General features: G+C 47.2%; 1 protein-coding gene across 4 annotated transcripts in view; it reads left to right on the plus strand.

Moving 5' to 3' along the window:
* The window catches only part of LOC143787805 (FRAS1-related extracellular matrix protein 1-like), a 146,009-nt gene that overhangs the window by 56,779 nt on the left and 74,130 nt on the right, over nt 1-15,100 (plus strand). For all 4 annotated transcript variants that reach the window (XR_013218473.1, XM_077276869.1, XM_077276868.1 and 1 more), the window contains one exon: nt 1,666-1,807. Coding sequence is in view for 3 of the 4 variants with exons in the window: in XM_077276869.1 (XP_077132984.1) it covers nt 1,666-1,807 (142 nt within the window). In the remaining variant the exon portion in view is untranslated. The remainder of the gene's footprint in view (nt 1-1,665; nt 1,808-15,100) is intronic.

The raw sequence follows: 15,100 nt of genomic DNA on the forward strand, positions 1-15,100 counted from the left end.
ATGGATAGAATGAGGTGATGGATAGAATGAGGTGATGGATAGAATGAGAAGATGGATAGAATGAGATGATGGATAGAATGAGAAGATGGATAGAATGAGAAGATGGATAGAATGAGATGATAGATGGAATGAGATGATGGATAGAATGAGATGATGGATAGAATGAGATGATGGATAGAATGAGATGATGGATGGATAGAGTGAGATGATGGATAGAATGAGATGATGGGTAGAATGAGAAGATGGATACAATGAGAAGATGGACGGATAGAATGAGACGATGGATGGATAGAATGAGACGATGGACGGATAGAATGAGATGATGGATAGAATGAGAAGATGGATAGAATGAGAAGATGGATAGAATGAGATGATGGATAGAATGAGATGATGGGTAGAATGAGAAGATGGATACAATGAGAAGATGGACGGATACAATGAGACGATGGATGGATAGAATGAGACGATGGACGGATAGAATGAGATGATGGATAGAATGAGAAGATGGATAGAATGAGATGATGGGTAGAATGAGAAGATGGATACAATGAGAAGATGGACGGATACAATGAGACGATGGATGGATAGAATGAGACGATGGACGGATAGAATGAGATGATGGATAGAATGAGAAGATGGATAGAATGAGATGAAGGATAGAATGAGATGATGGACGATAGAATGAGGTGATGGATGTAAAGATGTTGAGGAACAGCGGAATGAATATGTGACCCTTCTGTCTGCTCAAAGTCGCTCTTGTTGGTGTCTATGACTGTAGTCAGTTACACGCACCCCATAATCAAGCACAAAGTGAGCGGACACATTACACCCACCAGGAATACGTGAGCGTCCAGAGTTATTAATGGGACCAACGCCATAGCATTCCTAATGGTGACTATATCACCCAGCAAGTCCCCGCGGAGAGGTGTGTACTGGGTATAATGGTGAACGTGGAGATAAGGACTCAGGCTAGACCCTCCAAGCCTCCAGGGGGCGAGTACCCTTCAGGCTGGTGAGATGGTAATGATTGGGACCACCATGGGAGGGCATTTGTCTGCCACAGACTCCTGGGCACTAAAGTCTGCAGCTGCCACTCAATCCCATAGGATGTGCGGCCGTCAATCACCATTGTGCTTCATAAACTGGGAACTGGTTTAAGAAGCTAGACCAGGATTTGGTTTCCCAAGAGGCTCTGCAGCAGCTGAGGTCATTCAGTTCTCATCTAGCTTATCCCAGTGGAGTGGTCTGGCCGGGGTTCCCGATCTGATTCCTATGTATTATCCTCCTCACTTTCTATAATTACCTCTAATCTGGGAATGCGGCAATCATTGTCTCGCAGGTCCTCACCGGGAATGTGCGCAGTGATATGGGCGCCGCTGATCTACAAGGCAACAATGATAAAAATGGCTGCTGGTATCATTTCCTAAGACATTGTCACCCAGCTTTCCAGAGTCCTGAATGATATTACTTTCTAGTTATACTTTAGGATGGGAACGGGGGGATTCTATCGCTGCTTTAGGAGTCAGTAATCTGAGACAGTGGGGCAGTTACAGCGCGCCTGTCATATTGGTTGTTATCCAGCTTTCCCAGGAGCAGATAGATCACTATGCCTGTGACCTGGAAACATCCTCAATAATCCCCTTATTCTGCTTGTGTCATATTTAGGAATGGGGGACTGGAGGTGGATGTGGCCGATAATAAAGTCATCTCCTGTCTGGCTTTGGAGGCTGAGGATAAAGATTCCCCGAGGACATCCATTTACTACATTATTAACAACACCCCCATGTACGGGGAGCTGAAGAAAAAGGTCAGTGAGGGAATCGCGATATCATGGGGTTCATTAAAAAGCACCCCCATATCTCTGCCCATCATAGCACCCCCATAACAAGACCGTGTAACAGGGTCAGTCACAAAACCCCATAACTGTTCCCATCACAGCGCCCACATAACAGGACAGTCACAGGGCTCTTATTACAATACCAGCCACAAAATCCAGAAACTATGCCAGACATAGTGCCCCCATAACAGTGCCCATCACAGCACCCACAAAACGGTGCCAGATGTAATGCCCCATAACATCACAGCACCCACATACCAAAACCAGATGTAATACCCCATATCTCTGCCCATCAAAGCGCCCAACATAACAGGGCAGTCACAGGGCTCTTATAACAAAACCAGCCACAAAATCCACAAACTGTGCCAGTCATAGTGCCCGGGCAACAGTGCCAGCCCCAGTGCCCTCATAACAATGTCAGCAACAATGCCCCCAAACTGTAATACTCACAGCACCCACATAACAGGGCCAGTCTTGCTGCTTTAGTCAGTCAGTGTTGTGTCTTTACATGTACATGTGTGTTTGTGTATATGTGTGCTATTTTCTGTATATGTTATGTGCATATGTGTCTGTATACAGTATATGTGTGTATTGAGTGTGTGTGTCTGTATACAGTATGTGTGTATTGAGTGTGTGTGTCTGTATACAGTATATGTGTGTATTGAGTATGTGTGTCTGTATACAGTATATGTGTGTATTGACTATGCGTGTCTGTATACAGCATGTGTGTATTGACTATGTGTGTCTGTATACAGTATATGTGTGTATTGAGCATGTGTCTGTATACAGTATATGTGTGTACTGAGTATGTGTGTCTGTATACAGTATGTGTGTATTGAGTATGTGAGTCTGTATACAGTATATGTGTGTATTGTGTATGTGTGTCTGTATACAGTATATGTGTGTATTGTGTATGTGTGTCTGTATACAGTATATGTGTGTATTGAGTGTGTGTGTCTGTATACAGTATATGTGTGTATTGAGTATGTGTGTCTGTATACAGTATATGTGTGTATTGAGTGTGTGTGTCTGTATACAGTATATGTGTGTATTGAGTGTGTGTGTCTGTATACAGTATATGTGTGTATTGAGTATGTGTGTCTGTATACAGTATATGTGTGTATTGTGTGTCTGTATACAGTATATGTGTGTATTGTGTATGTGTGTCTGTATACAGTATATGTGTGTACTGAGTATGTGTGTCTGTATACAGTATGTGTGTATTGAGTATGTGAGTCTGTATACAGTATATGTGTGTATTGTGTATGTGTGTCTGTATACAGTATGTGTGTATTGAGTATGTGTGTCTGTATACAGTATATGTGTGTATTGAGTATGTGTGTCTGTATACAGTATATGTGTGTATTGTTTATGTGTGTCTGTATACAGTATGTGTGTATTGAGTATGTGTGTCTGTATACAGTATATGTGAGTATTGAGTATGTGTGTCTGTATACAGTATATGTGTGTATTGTGTGTCTGTATACAGTATGTGTGTATTGAGTATGTGTCTGTATACAGTATGTGTGTTGAGTGTGTGTCTGTATACAGTATATGTGTATTGTGTATGTGAGTCTGTATACAGTATATGTGTGTATTGAGTATGTGTGTCTGTATACAGTATATGTGTGTATTGAGTATGTGTCTGTATACAGTATATGTGTGTTGAGTGTGTGTCTGTATACAGTATATGTGTGTATTGAGTATGTGTCTGTCTACAGTATATGTGTGTATTGTGTATGTGTGTCTGTATACAGTATATGTGTGTATTGAGTATGTGTGTCTGTATACAGTATATATGTGTATTGTGTATGTGTGTCTGTATACAGTATATGTGTGTATTGAGTATGTGTCTGTCTACAGTATATGTGTGTATTGTGTATGTGTGTCTGTATACAGTATATGTGTGTATTGTGTATGTGTGTCTGTATACAGTATATGTGTGTATTGTGTATGTGTCTGTATACAGTATATGTGTGTACGGAGTATGTGTGTATACAGTATATGTGTGTATTGAGTATGCCTGTATACAGTATATGTGTGTATTGAGTGTGTGTCTCTGTATATAGTATATGTGTGTATTGTGTATGTGTGTCTGTATACAGTATGTGTGTATTGAGTGTGTGTCTGTATACAGTATGTGTGTATTGTGTGTGTGTCTGTATACAGTATATGTGTGTATTGAGTATGTGTCTGTATACAGTATGTGTGTATTGAGTATGTGTCTGTATACAGTATATGTGTATTGTGTATGTGAGTCTGTATACAGTATATGTGTGTGTTGTGTATGTGTCTGTATACAGTATATGTGTGTATTGTGTGTGTGTCTGTATACAGTATATGTGTGTATTGTGTGTGTGTCTGTATACAGTATGTGTGTATTGTGTGTGTGTCTGTATACAGTATATGTGTGTATTGAGTATGTGTCTGTATACAGTATATGTGTGTATTGAGTATGTGTCTGTATACAGTATATGTGTGTATTGAGTATGTGTGTCTGTATACAGTATGTGTGTATTGTGTATGTGTGTCTGTATACAGTATATGTGTGTATTGTGTACGTGTGTCTGTATACAGTATATGTAGTATATGTCCAGCCTGCTCTCCTGCCTTGTCTGTCTATGAAGTGCACATAGTACATCACCCAGCTTTGCACACAGACTTTCCTCTGCTCCTAGCATTCTCATGGTATGCCTTTCAGCTAACCCCAGCTTACCCTGTGTTAGGGTACCGTCACACATTGGCACTTTTGTCGCTATGACGGTACGATTCCTGACGTTCCAGCGATATCCATACGATATCGCTGTGTCTGACACGCAGCAGCGATCAGGGACCCTGCTGAGAATCGTACGTCGTAGCAGATCGTTTGGAACTTTCTTTCGTCGCTGGATCTCCCGCTGTCATCGCTGGATCGTTGTGTGACAGCGATCCAGCGATGCGTTCGCTTGTAACCAGGGTAAACATAGGGTTACTAAGCGCAGGGCCGCGCTTAGTAACCCGATGTTTACCGTGGTTACCAGTGTAAAAGTAAAAAAAAACAAACAGTACATACTTACATTCCGGTGTCTGTCCCCCGGCGTTCTGCTTCTCTGCACTGTGAGCGCCGGCCGGCTGGAAAGTGAGCACAGCGGTGACGTCACCGCTGTGCTTTCCGGCTGGCACAGACACAGTGCAGAGAAGCAGAACGCCGGGGACAGACACCAGAATGTGAGTATGTACTGTTTGTTTTTTTTACTTTTACGCTGGTAACCACGGTAAACATCGGGTTACTAAGCGCGGCCCTGCGCTTAGTAACCCGATGTTTACCCTGGTTACCCGGGGACTTCGGCATCGTTGGTCGCTGGAGAGCTGTCTGTGTGACAGCTCCCCAGCGACCACACAACCACTTACCATCGATCACGGCCAGGTCGTATCGCAGGTCGTGATCGTTGGTAAATCGTTTAGTGTGACAGTACCCTTATTTATGACGTTATTTACTCTGGCTTGATTGTAGGCATCTGGTCCACCCTTAATTCTCTGACCAAGATGAACAGAGACCACTCTTCTCTGCTTCACACCTGAATGCACTTAGTTGTACATATATTGCATAGAACAAGTCTGCAATGACTTCAGTCTGCAGTGTGATTCCTAGAAGTGTGAAGATTATGTAGAATTAAAACCAGAATTGAACCAGAAGGGAACTGAAGGTAACTGGACACAGTCACTGTAAACAATGTTTCTGTTTGTTTTCACTTTCACCCCTATAATTCTTCACTTTCTGCAAACTCCCCTAAACCCCACACCTAGTAAGGAACTGTTCATCTCCTCTTCAATCCTCCTCATCCATCTCACCTCCTCCTCAGAATTGTTCCTTAACATACAATCCTCTGTCTCCATGCACAGACAACCACCTCATGCCCTCTCCTGCTCCTACCTGCTAACACTTTCTCTGCTCCCTCTCACTGCTGGTGATATCTCTCCAAATCCTGGTCCTCCTCACCACATCCCCACAGTCAGTTCTACCTCCCATACACGCTCTATCACAACCTTCCGTAACCTCTCTAACCTTATACCCATTCACCCAGCCCCCGCTTCCCCAGTCCCACTAACAGGAGCTCTATGGAACGCTCGCTCTGTCTGCAACAAGCTTTCCTACATCAACAATCTTTTTGTTACTACCAAACTTTCCTTCCTCGCCATCACTGAAACCTGGCTCACCCCTTCTGACACAGCCTCTCCTGCTGCACTTTCGTATGGTGGCTTCCACCTTTCTCACACACCCCGCCCTAGCAGCAAGCATGGCGGAGGAGTTGGTTTTCTCCTGTCAGATAACTGCTCCTTCACCCCAATCCCTCTGTTACCCTCCCTACCTTTGAGGTGCACTCTGTGCACATCTATGCCCCCACCAACCTCCAACTGGCTGTCATTTACCGCCCCCCAGGGCCAGCCACCACCTTCTTTGACCATTTCACTACCTGGCTACTTCATTTCCCTTCTGCGCACATCCCCACTATCATCATGGTCGACTTCAACATCCCCATTAACACTTCCCTCTCAGCTGCCACTAAACTTCTATCTCTCACATCCTCCTTCGGCCTCACTCAATGGTCTTCTGCAGCCACTCACAAAGATGGTCACATACTGGACCTCATCTTCACCCACCTCTGCTCCCTATCTAAACTCTCTAACTCACCTCTTCCTCTTTCTGACCACAATCTACTCACATTATCTTTCCTCTCCACTCCTTGTCTACAATCCCCACCCCACAAACTTGCACACCCTCGCATAAATCTTAAACACCTTGATCTACACTCACTCTGAATCCCTCCTCCCTCTCACAGATATAAGTTCCCTACACAATGCGGATGACGCTGCTGCTCTATATAACACCACAATAGCTGCAGCTTTGGAATCTCTTGCCCCTCTCACACATACCAAAGCTCGCAAAATCAACAGACAGCCCTGGCACACCAGCCTGACCAAAGAACTGAGGCGAGCTTCCAGGGCTGCTGAGCGCAGATGGAAAAGATCCCATTCCAACGAGCACTTTATCGCATTCAAACATTCCCTCACTACTTTCAAGACCACACTCGCCACAGCTAAACAAACCTACTTTTCATCTCTCATATCCTCCCTGTCTCACAATCCTAAACAGTTATTCAACACCTTCAACTCTCTCCTCCGTCCCCCAGCACCTCCTCCCTCCCCACTCATCTCAGCTGAAGACTTTGCCTCATTTTTCAAGCAGAAGATTGAGAACATCAGAGACAGTTTCAGTTGACAACCCCCAGAGCCCTTCATCCCAACTACCCAGCCTTCCACGTCCAAAACCAACTTCTCCACTATTACAGAAGATCGACTCTCCACTCTACTCTCAAGATCGCATCTTACCACCTGTGCACTTGACCTGATCCCTTCCCACTTCATCCCAAACCTCGCCACAGTCTTCATCCCAACCCTAACCCATCTCTTCAACCTATCACTAACAACTGGTGTTTTCCCCTCAAGCTTTAAACATGCCTCCATCACACCTATCCTCAAAAAGCCCTCTCTTGACCCATCCTCTGTATCTAGCTATCGCCCTATCACTTCTCCCTTATGCCTCCAAACTACTGGAACAACACGTCCATCTTGAACTGTCCTCCCATCTATCTTCCTGCTCCCTTTTCGACCGCTTACAATCAGGCTTCCGGTCACACAACTCCACTGAAACTGCCCTAACTAAGTTCACCAATGACCTATTAACCGCCAAGAGCAAGCGACACTACTTTGTCCTCATCCTCCTGGACCTGCCCTCTGCCTTTGACACAGTGGACCATTCCCTATTACTACAGACCCTCTCATCCCTTGGCATCACAGACTTGGCCCTATCCTGGATCTCGTCATACCTAACCGACCGAACATTCAGTGTCTCCCACTCACACACCACCTCCTCACCTCGCCCCCTATCTGTCGGAGTCCCGCAAGGTTCAGTTCTAGGGCTCCTGCTCTTTTCCATTTACACTTTTGGCCTGGGACAGCTCATAGAATCTCACGGTTTTCAGTATCACCTCTATGCTGGTGACACACAGATCTACATCTCTGGACCAGATCCTCCCTACTAACCAGGATCCCTCAATGTCAATCCGCTATTTCATCCTTCTTCTCCACTAGATTTCTAAAACTTAACATGGACAAAACAGAATTAATTGTCTTTCCCCCATCTCACGCGACCCCCCCAACGAACCTATCCATTACAGTAAACGGCTGCCCACTCTCCCCAGTCCCACAAGCTCGCTGCCTCGGGGTAATCCTTGACACTGATCTCTCCTTCAAACCACATATCCAAGCCCTTTCCACTTCCTGCCGACTTCAACTCAAAAATATTTCACAGATCCGTACATTCCTAAACCCAGAATCTGCAAAAACCCTAGTCCATGCCCTCATCATCTCCCGCCTCAACTACTGTAACCTCATGCTCTGTGGCCTCCCCTCTAACACTCTGGCACCCCTCCAATCTATTCTAAACTCTGCTGCCCGACTAATCCACCTGTCCCCCCGCTATTCCCCGGCCTCTCCCCTATGTCAATCCCTTCACTGGCTCCCCATTACCCAGAGACTCCAGTACAAAAGCCTAACCATGACGTACAAAGCCATCCACAACCTGTCTTCTCCATACATCTGTGACCTCGTCTCCCGGTACTTTCCTGCACGCAACCTCCGATCCTCACAAGATCTCCTTCTCTACTCCCCTCTTATCTTCTCTTCCCACAATCGCACACATGATTTCTCTCGTGCATCCCCCCTACTCTGGAACCCTCTACCACAACATCTCAGACTCTCGCCCACCATCGAAACCTTCAAAAAGAACCTGAAGAACCAACCTCTTCTGACAAGCCTACAACCTGCAGTAACTGATCGACCAAACCGCTGCATGACCAGCTCTATCCTCACCTACTGTATTCTCACCCATCCCTTGTAGATTGTGAGCCCTCGCGGGCAGGATCCTCTCTCCTCCTGTACCAGTTATGACTTGTATTGTTCAAGATTATTGTACTTGTTTTTATTATGTATATGGAGCGGCCCCCAGACGCAGGGCAGCGGGGTACTCGGTCCCGGGCCTATCGGTTCTGAGGATGTCACGGTGGCCTGACCCGGTCCGTGGTCCTGCTAAGGGGCGCCCAATAAAAGGTGAAGGTGGTGGTGTAGGTCACAGTAAATAACGAGGACACAGGGTTGCAGTCTCTTTACCTCTTTACTGAAGGCTTCAGCATCCGCAATCCAGAGCACTGTTAACTGGGCTGTCTGAGACCGGCCGGTCCAAAGGCACATCCAGAGTTCCCTTTGCAGGTGGAAATCAGTGCCTACCTACTAGCGCCTGGGTGTTGTAGTACTTCCCTGCTGAGCACCACGGGATAGTCCTCACAACTGTCGTGTATGTTTCTGTCCTTTCTCTCCATCCCCCAGATGATATGGATAGGACGCACCCGTATGACGGGGTAGGCCTGGAGTTATTTTATAGGGACCCTAGAGACGCCCCTCTCCCACAATTGCCTCCGTTGTCTTCATTAGGTGATTTAGGTGAGGCAGCCAACCTATAATTAACTGCCCTGCCGTTGGTTTGAAGTAATGCGTGGAGCCCAATACTTCCTTGGCGTTCCGGCCACCGGCTACGCGCCTCAGTAGGATGTTGCCGATCTCGGGGCACGACTCCTACTGGTTCTATCGCCTTTGTGCTGTGATCTCGTTTCTCACTTCTCCACAATATACTTCGCTTCTTATCCTTTCTTAAGATGCCGCCGCAATGAAGTGCAGGCGCGGCTCCGTAACGATCTGTCCTTTTCGCTAGGCCTCTGTCAGGATCCCACCCCTGACAGGGACCCCCCTGAATCTTCCCAAGTAACGCTCTCCTCTCACTAGATGTTACCTGGGCAAAACCCAGTCAGCTTCTCCCTAACTTCTTATCCAACCCCCAGTTTTACCAGAGTGTGAGGAGTGGCCTAATACATAGCGCCCTTTGCTCCCCCTGGTGGCCAGACTGTGAAGTGTAATGTGTGACTGTGATACCTGGTCAGGTGAACTCCTTTAGTGCCATCAGACCTAACATCACTCCCCTTAGTGGCGGAGCATCAGTACTGCAACGACCAGGACTCTGGGGCGCTGCATATACCCCTCCTCACATGTAAAGCGCCATGGAATAAATGGCGCTATAATAATAAATAATAATATTAATAAGGTGTGTATTGAGTATGTGTGTCTGTATACAGTATATGTGTTTATGTGCCTGTATACGAGTGTGTTGTTTTCTGTTTGTTGTGTCTGTACATGTGTTTGTGTATGTGTGTTTTGTGTCTCCGTACACTCTGTAGACTATATGTCTGTGTATCTGTGTTTTGTGTATGTGTTTTGTGTCTCCGTACACTCTGTAGACTATATGTCTGTGTATGTGTGTTTTGTGTCTCTGTACACTCTGTAGACTATGTCTGTGTATCTGTGTTTTGTGTCTCTGTAGTTGTGTATCTCTGTGATTCCCATGGAGTATTTGGAAGTTCCCATACTCGGCTCCCACGCACGGATCACGGGACCCCGTTACACAGTGCTGTATTGTGTATGGGTATTAGCCATACGGCATGGACAGATGTCCACATTTTATAGATGTCAGTTGATATTTCTGCACTTTTATAGATTTGGGAATGAAGGGAGAACATCTGAGATGGAACGTTCTTTCATATCTTCACTTTTTCTCATAGAGGATTGAATCCCGGGAATGAGCACGGAGCCGCGGATCCTCAGCGTCTGTAACTAAATATCGCTCTAGTCCTGACATTCACAATGATTTCCATGTTGTATCGGTTCTTGTTTTCACAATCTCTGCTTGCTGTAATGGAATAGAAGGAAACAAACTTCTATTCCTGACTATTGCCTCATAACGTCTGGCTAGTTTCAGGTGGTCTGAGTGCCGGGTGGGCATTGAGGTAATACCTGGCTATATACCTGGTGGTGGTCTGGGGTAGTGAAGGGGGTAATGTAAAGATTTCTTGGGAGTATTGCTGGTATTCCTGGTGATTTGTAGCAATAAAGGATGGTTAATAAATGGAGTTCAGCTTAGTATCCCTGGTGGTCTGGGGTAGTCAGGGTGTTAATGTCTGTGACTCTGGTGGTTTTGAGCAGCATTAATGTTAATGTTAGGACCCCTGGTGGCCGGAGGCAATGAAGGGTGTAAGGCCAGTGTTCCTGTTGGCCTAGGGCAATCAAATGGTTAATTTTTCAAGATCCCTGTTTGATGGCTGTGAAAGGGTTATTGCTGTATAATGGGGGATATCTGCTTGCTTGCTGTAACAGGGGGCTGAATACTGATTGTTCTTGTTTCCTTTTGTAGCGCCCCCACCGCCGCAGGGCCAAGGAGTACCCGGTACCGGGCCTCTGAGTCTCTGTTCTGGGGTTGTCACGGTGGCTAGACCCGGTCCGTGACCCTGCTGGTCAGTGGGAGACGTCCGGTGAGTGAGTGGTGAATGATGGTGTAGTTGTGAAGTGTCGGTCGCAGTAAATAACAAGGACACCAGGTTGCAGTCTCTTTACCTCTTTACTGAAGATCTCTGAGTCCTCAATCCGGAATACGGTTCACCAGGCTGCGCAAGTCCGGCCGGTCCGATGGCACCTCCAGAGTTCTCTTTGCAGGTGGAAATCTGTGCCTTCCTTCTAGCGCTATGTGTTGCGGTCCTTCCCTGCTGTGCTTACGGAAAGTCCCCACAACTGTTGTGTCTGTTTCTTAAGTTCCCTCACAACTCGATTAGATGATGTTCTGCTAATCCTCCGTCCCTCCCTGATGTTACGGTTAGGACGGCACCCGTTTGACGGGTAGGCTCGGAGCTCTTCCGGGACCCTAGAGTCGCCCCTCTCCACAAGTTGCCCCCCAAGACTGCATAGGTGATTTAGGTGAGACAGCCCGCCTGAGACTGACTGTCCTGCCGTAGGTTTGAAGTATTGCCTGAAGCTGTATATAGAAATACTTCCTCGGCGTTCCGGCCACCGGTGGTTTGCGCCTCAGTAGGATGTTGCCTCGGTCTTACAGCACGACTCCTACTGGTATTCTCCTTGTTGCTTTGATCTCGTTTCTCACTCAGCACAATCTATCTCGCTTCTAATCCTTCCTTGGGCACCGCCGCTATGCTGAGCAGGCACGGTCCCGTTACGTTCTTTCCTGTAGCCAGGCCTCTGTCAGGATCCCACCCCTGACAGGGACCCTACCGAATCTTCCCCCACAACACCCTCTGCCACAAGGTGTTGCCTGGTTCCAACCCAGTCAGCTTTCTCTCTAACTTCCTGCCTGACCCCCAGTTTTACCAGTATGTGAGGAGTGGCCTAATGAATAGAACCCTTAGCTCCCTCTGGAGGCCCGGCTGTGAAATGTATTGCTGTCTGTGATACCTGGTCAGATGAACTCCTTCAGTGCCATCAGACGTACCATGGCTCCCCTTAGTGGCGGAGCCACAGTACTGCAACGACCAGGACTCTGGGGCGCTGCACTCCCCCCCGGTTAAATCCAGTACTCCTGGACTGGGAAGAAAACAACAATACAGGTTAGCAAAAAGACATACAATTTTGTTGAGTGCAATAACAATAAGCATATTTGAACAGAGCTTCCCTTTATGGGAGGTGAGGACACTTGAACGTTACAAACATAGTTAAACATTATAAATTACAGGCTATAAACAACTCCTGTTACCCAACCGGGTATTCTACTTAGTGCAAAATTTTTGAACAATAATTTAACATTGCCTTTAAGGATGTACACTCTAAATCCACTAAAGACCTTCTTATATCACATATAAGGCTAATCAACTTTTATGCATTCTCCTTCTTTAAATCTGCAGGACCGCCTGTCCTAACGGCTCCAGACCTACTGCCTCTCCTTTCTTTACAGGACCGCCCCTTTCAGCCCGGGCCTACTGTCCTTCCGCTACTATACACAGTATAGAACATAACATTACTTTCAGTTTAAGAGCACTGAGCCATCTCTGTATGGCTCCTAGGAGGACTCACTGACTAACCCCTACGGGTTCACTTCCTGTCCTCATTCCTTAACACATCATACATTTTCTTAAAACATTAAACTTCCATCATTACTTTTCTTACTAACATGTATGCAGGACTTCATGTCTACCCCTACGGGTCTACTGCACCTTTCCAATAGTTATCTTACTTCAAAACACATTATTAAACATTTCTTTCTTTTAACTAGCTTGTCATATTTAACTTTCAGCATTATTACTTTTCCTTTTAGAGCATCATCATTCTCTAAGTACCATCAGTGAACATCCCCTTTAAGAGGGGACCAAGTCTTTATGAGGTAGCGCATCTTCTCAAGCTACCAGTCCATACTCAGCAAAGGCTCCGGTGCGGTATCTTCGCAAAGAGTCCTTCTTTAAGTAAAACCAGTAGGGAGCACCTTTAAGAAGGTGCAAACTATTTACAAGCAGTTTGTATCATGCACTGTTCATGATGGTGGCAGTTCTTGATAACGTAGAACAAAATAGAAAATAACCAAAGAGCAATAGGGATCCCGGGTCAACAAAGGGATCCCTTTAAGAGTTAACCCTAGTCGGGTTTAAAGCAGCAAAAAGCAGGGAAACAAACAGTTAACTATGTATAGTTTCAGGTTTCCGAGGTTTAGTGGGACGGCTTCCAGGGCTGCACCTGGCACTTAACCCCTCTTGGCCTGGGAAGAGTGAGGTCCAGGGTTACACACAGTGCTGGACAAACGCCGTTAATCCGTCTTGCATGTACTGTTAAATCAGGCGCAGCGATGGAGGTCTGCGCAGCTTGAGTAGGGGCATTTGCTGCAGCAGAGGTAGCGGCTGCTGCAAGATCAGTCACTGGAATGGAGTCAGCAGTTGCGGCACTAGCAGTCACTGGAGTGGTGTCGGTCATCGGGGCAGGGTCGTCTTTCATACCTGCTTCAGATGCGGTCCCTCCGATGCCGGTCTGCTCCGTCTCCGCTGGGGTCTGGAACGCTGGTTGCGTGGGCCTTGTGCTGCGGTGTTGTCATCTCTGCATGCAGCATACCGCTTTCCGGCAGGGCCTTGCTTTCTGGCTTCGGAGCGCTGGAGCTTCTTTCTTGCTCCGGACCAGATGGGGTTGCCGACAGACTTCTGGCGAGGCTCCCGATGATGGTCTATATCCACCCGGCCTCAGTGCTCAGCTGCGTCCGCCGGGGTTGGTGGATCAGCTCGTCCGCACCGGTCTGCAGGAGGTCAGCGTCAACTGTGGAGGTCTGGCTGCGGTGCCTCTCCGGGTAGCTGGGGGAGTCCTTGGCTCCGACCCCACGCTCCGGCTCCGGGCGGCTCGCCATGGCGTCCTCCATGTGGCTCGCTTCTTCTTCCTGGTCCTTTTCCCGCTCTCTCCTTCGTGGGCGGTGTCGTTTTCTCGATCTCCACCCTCCAAACAAGATCAGGAGGCGGACCTCGGCTGTTGACGGACACGTCCTCAGGACACAGAAATATTTAGACTGGGCGGTCATTGTCTTTCGCGCTTTCCAGCTTGTCTACGCCTACGCCACGCCCTTCTTCTTCTCCTGCGCTCTCCTCAGCGCTGTAATGGTGGCGGATTTTGGCGGTAAATGGCGCAGCACAGTCCTTGCAATAAAGTACAGTCCAAGCACAATAAATCACAGTTCCAAGGCACACATGACCTGATTCTTCAGGCTTAAGTAGATCCTGTTCGTGACGCCAAAATTGTAGCAGCCCCACCGCCGCAGGGCCAAGGAGTACCCGGTACCGGGCCTCTGAGTCTCTGTTCTTGGGTTGTCACGGTGGCTAGACCCGGTCCGTGACCCTGCTGGTCAGTGGGAGACGTCCGGTGAGTGAGTGGTGAATGATGGTGTAGTTGTGAAGTGCCGGTCGCAGTAAATAACGAGGACACCAGGTTGCAGTCTCTTTATCTCTTTACTGAAGATCTCTGAGTCCTCAGTCCGGAATACGGTTAACCAGGCTGCGCAAGTCCGGCCGGTCCGATGGCACCTCCAGAGTTCTCTTTGCAGGTGGAAATCTGTGCCTTCCTGCTAGCGCTATGTGTTGCGGTCCTTCCCTGCTGTGCTTACGGAAAGTCCCCACAACTGTTGTGTCTGTTTCTTAAGTTCCCTCACAACTCGATTAGATGATGTTCTGCTAATCCTCCGTCCCTCCCTGATGTTACGGTTAGGACGGCACCCATTTGACGGGTAGGCTCGGAGCTCTTCTGGGACCCTAGAGTCGCCCCTCTCCACAAGTTGCCCCCCAAGACTGCATAGGTGATTTAGGTGAGACA

This window comes from Ranitomeya variabilis, chromosome 8, assembly GCF_051348905.1.
Source record: "Ranitomeya variabilis isolate aRanVar5 chromosome 8, aRanVar5.hap1, whole genome shotgun sequence".
NCBI lineage: Eukaryota > Metazoa > Chordata > Amphibia > Anura > Dendrobatidae > Ranitomeya > Ranitomeya variabilis.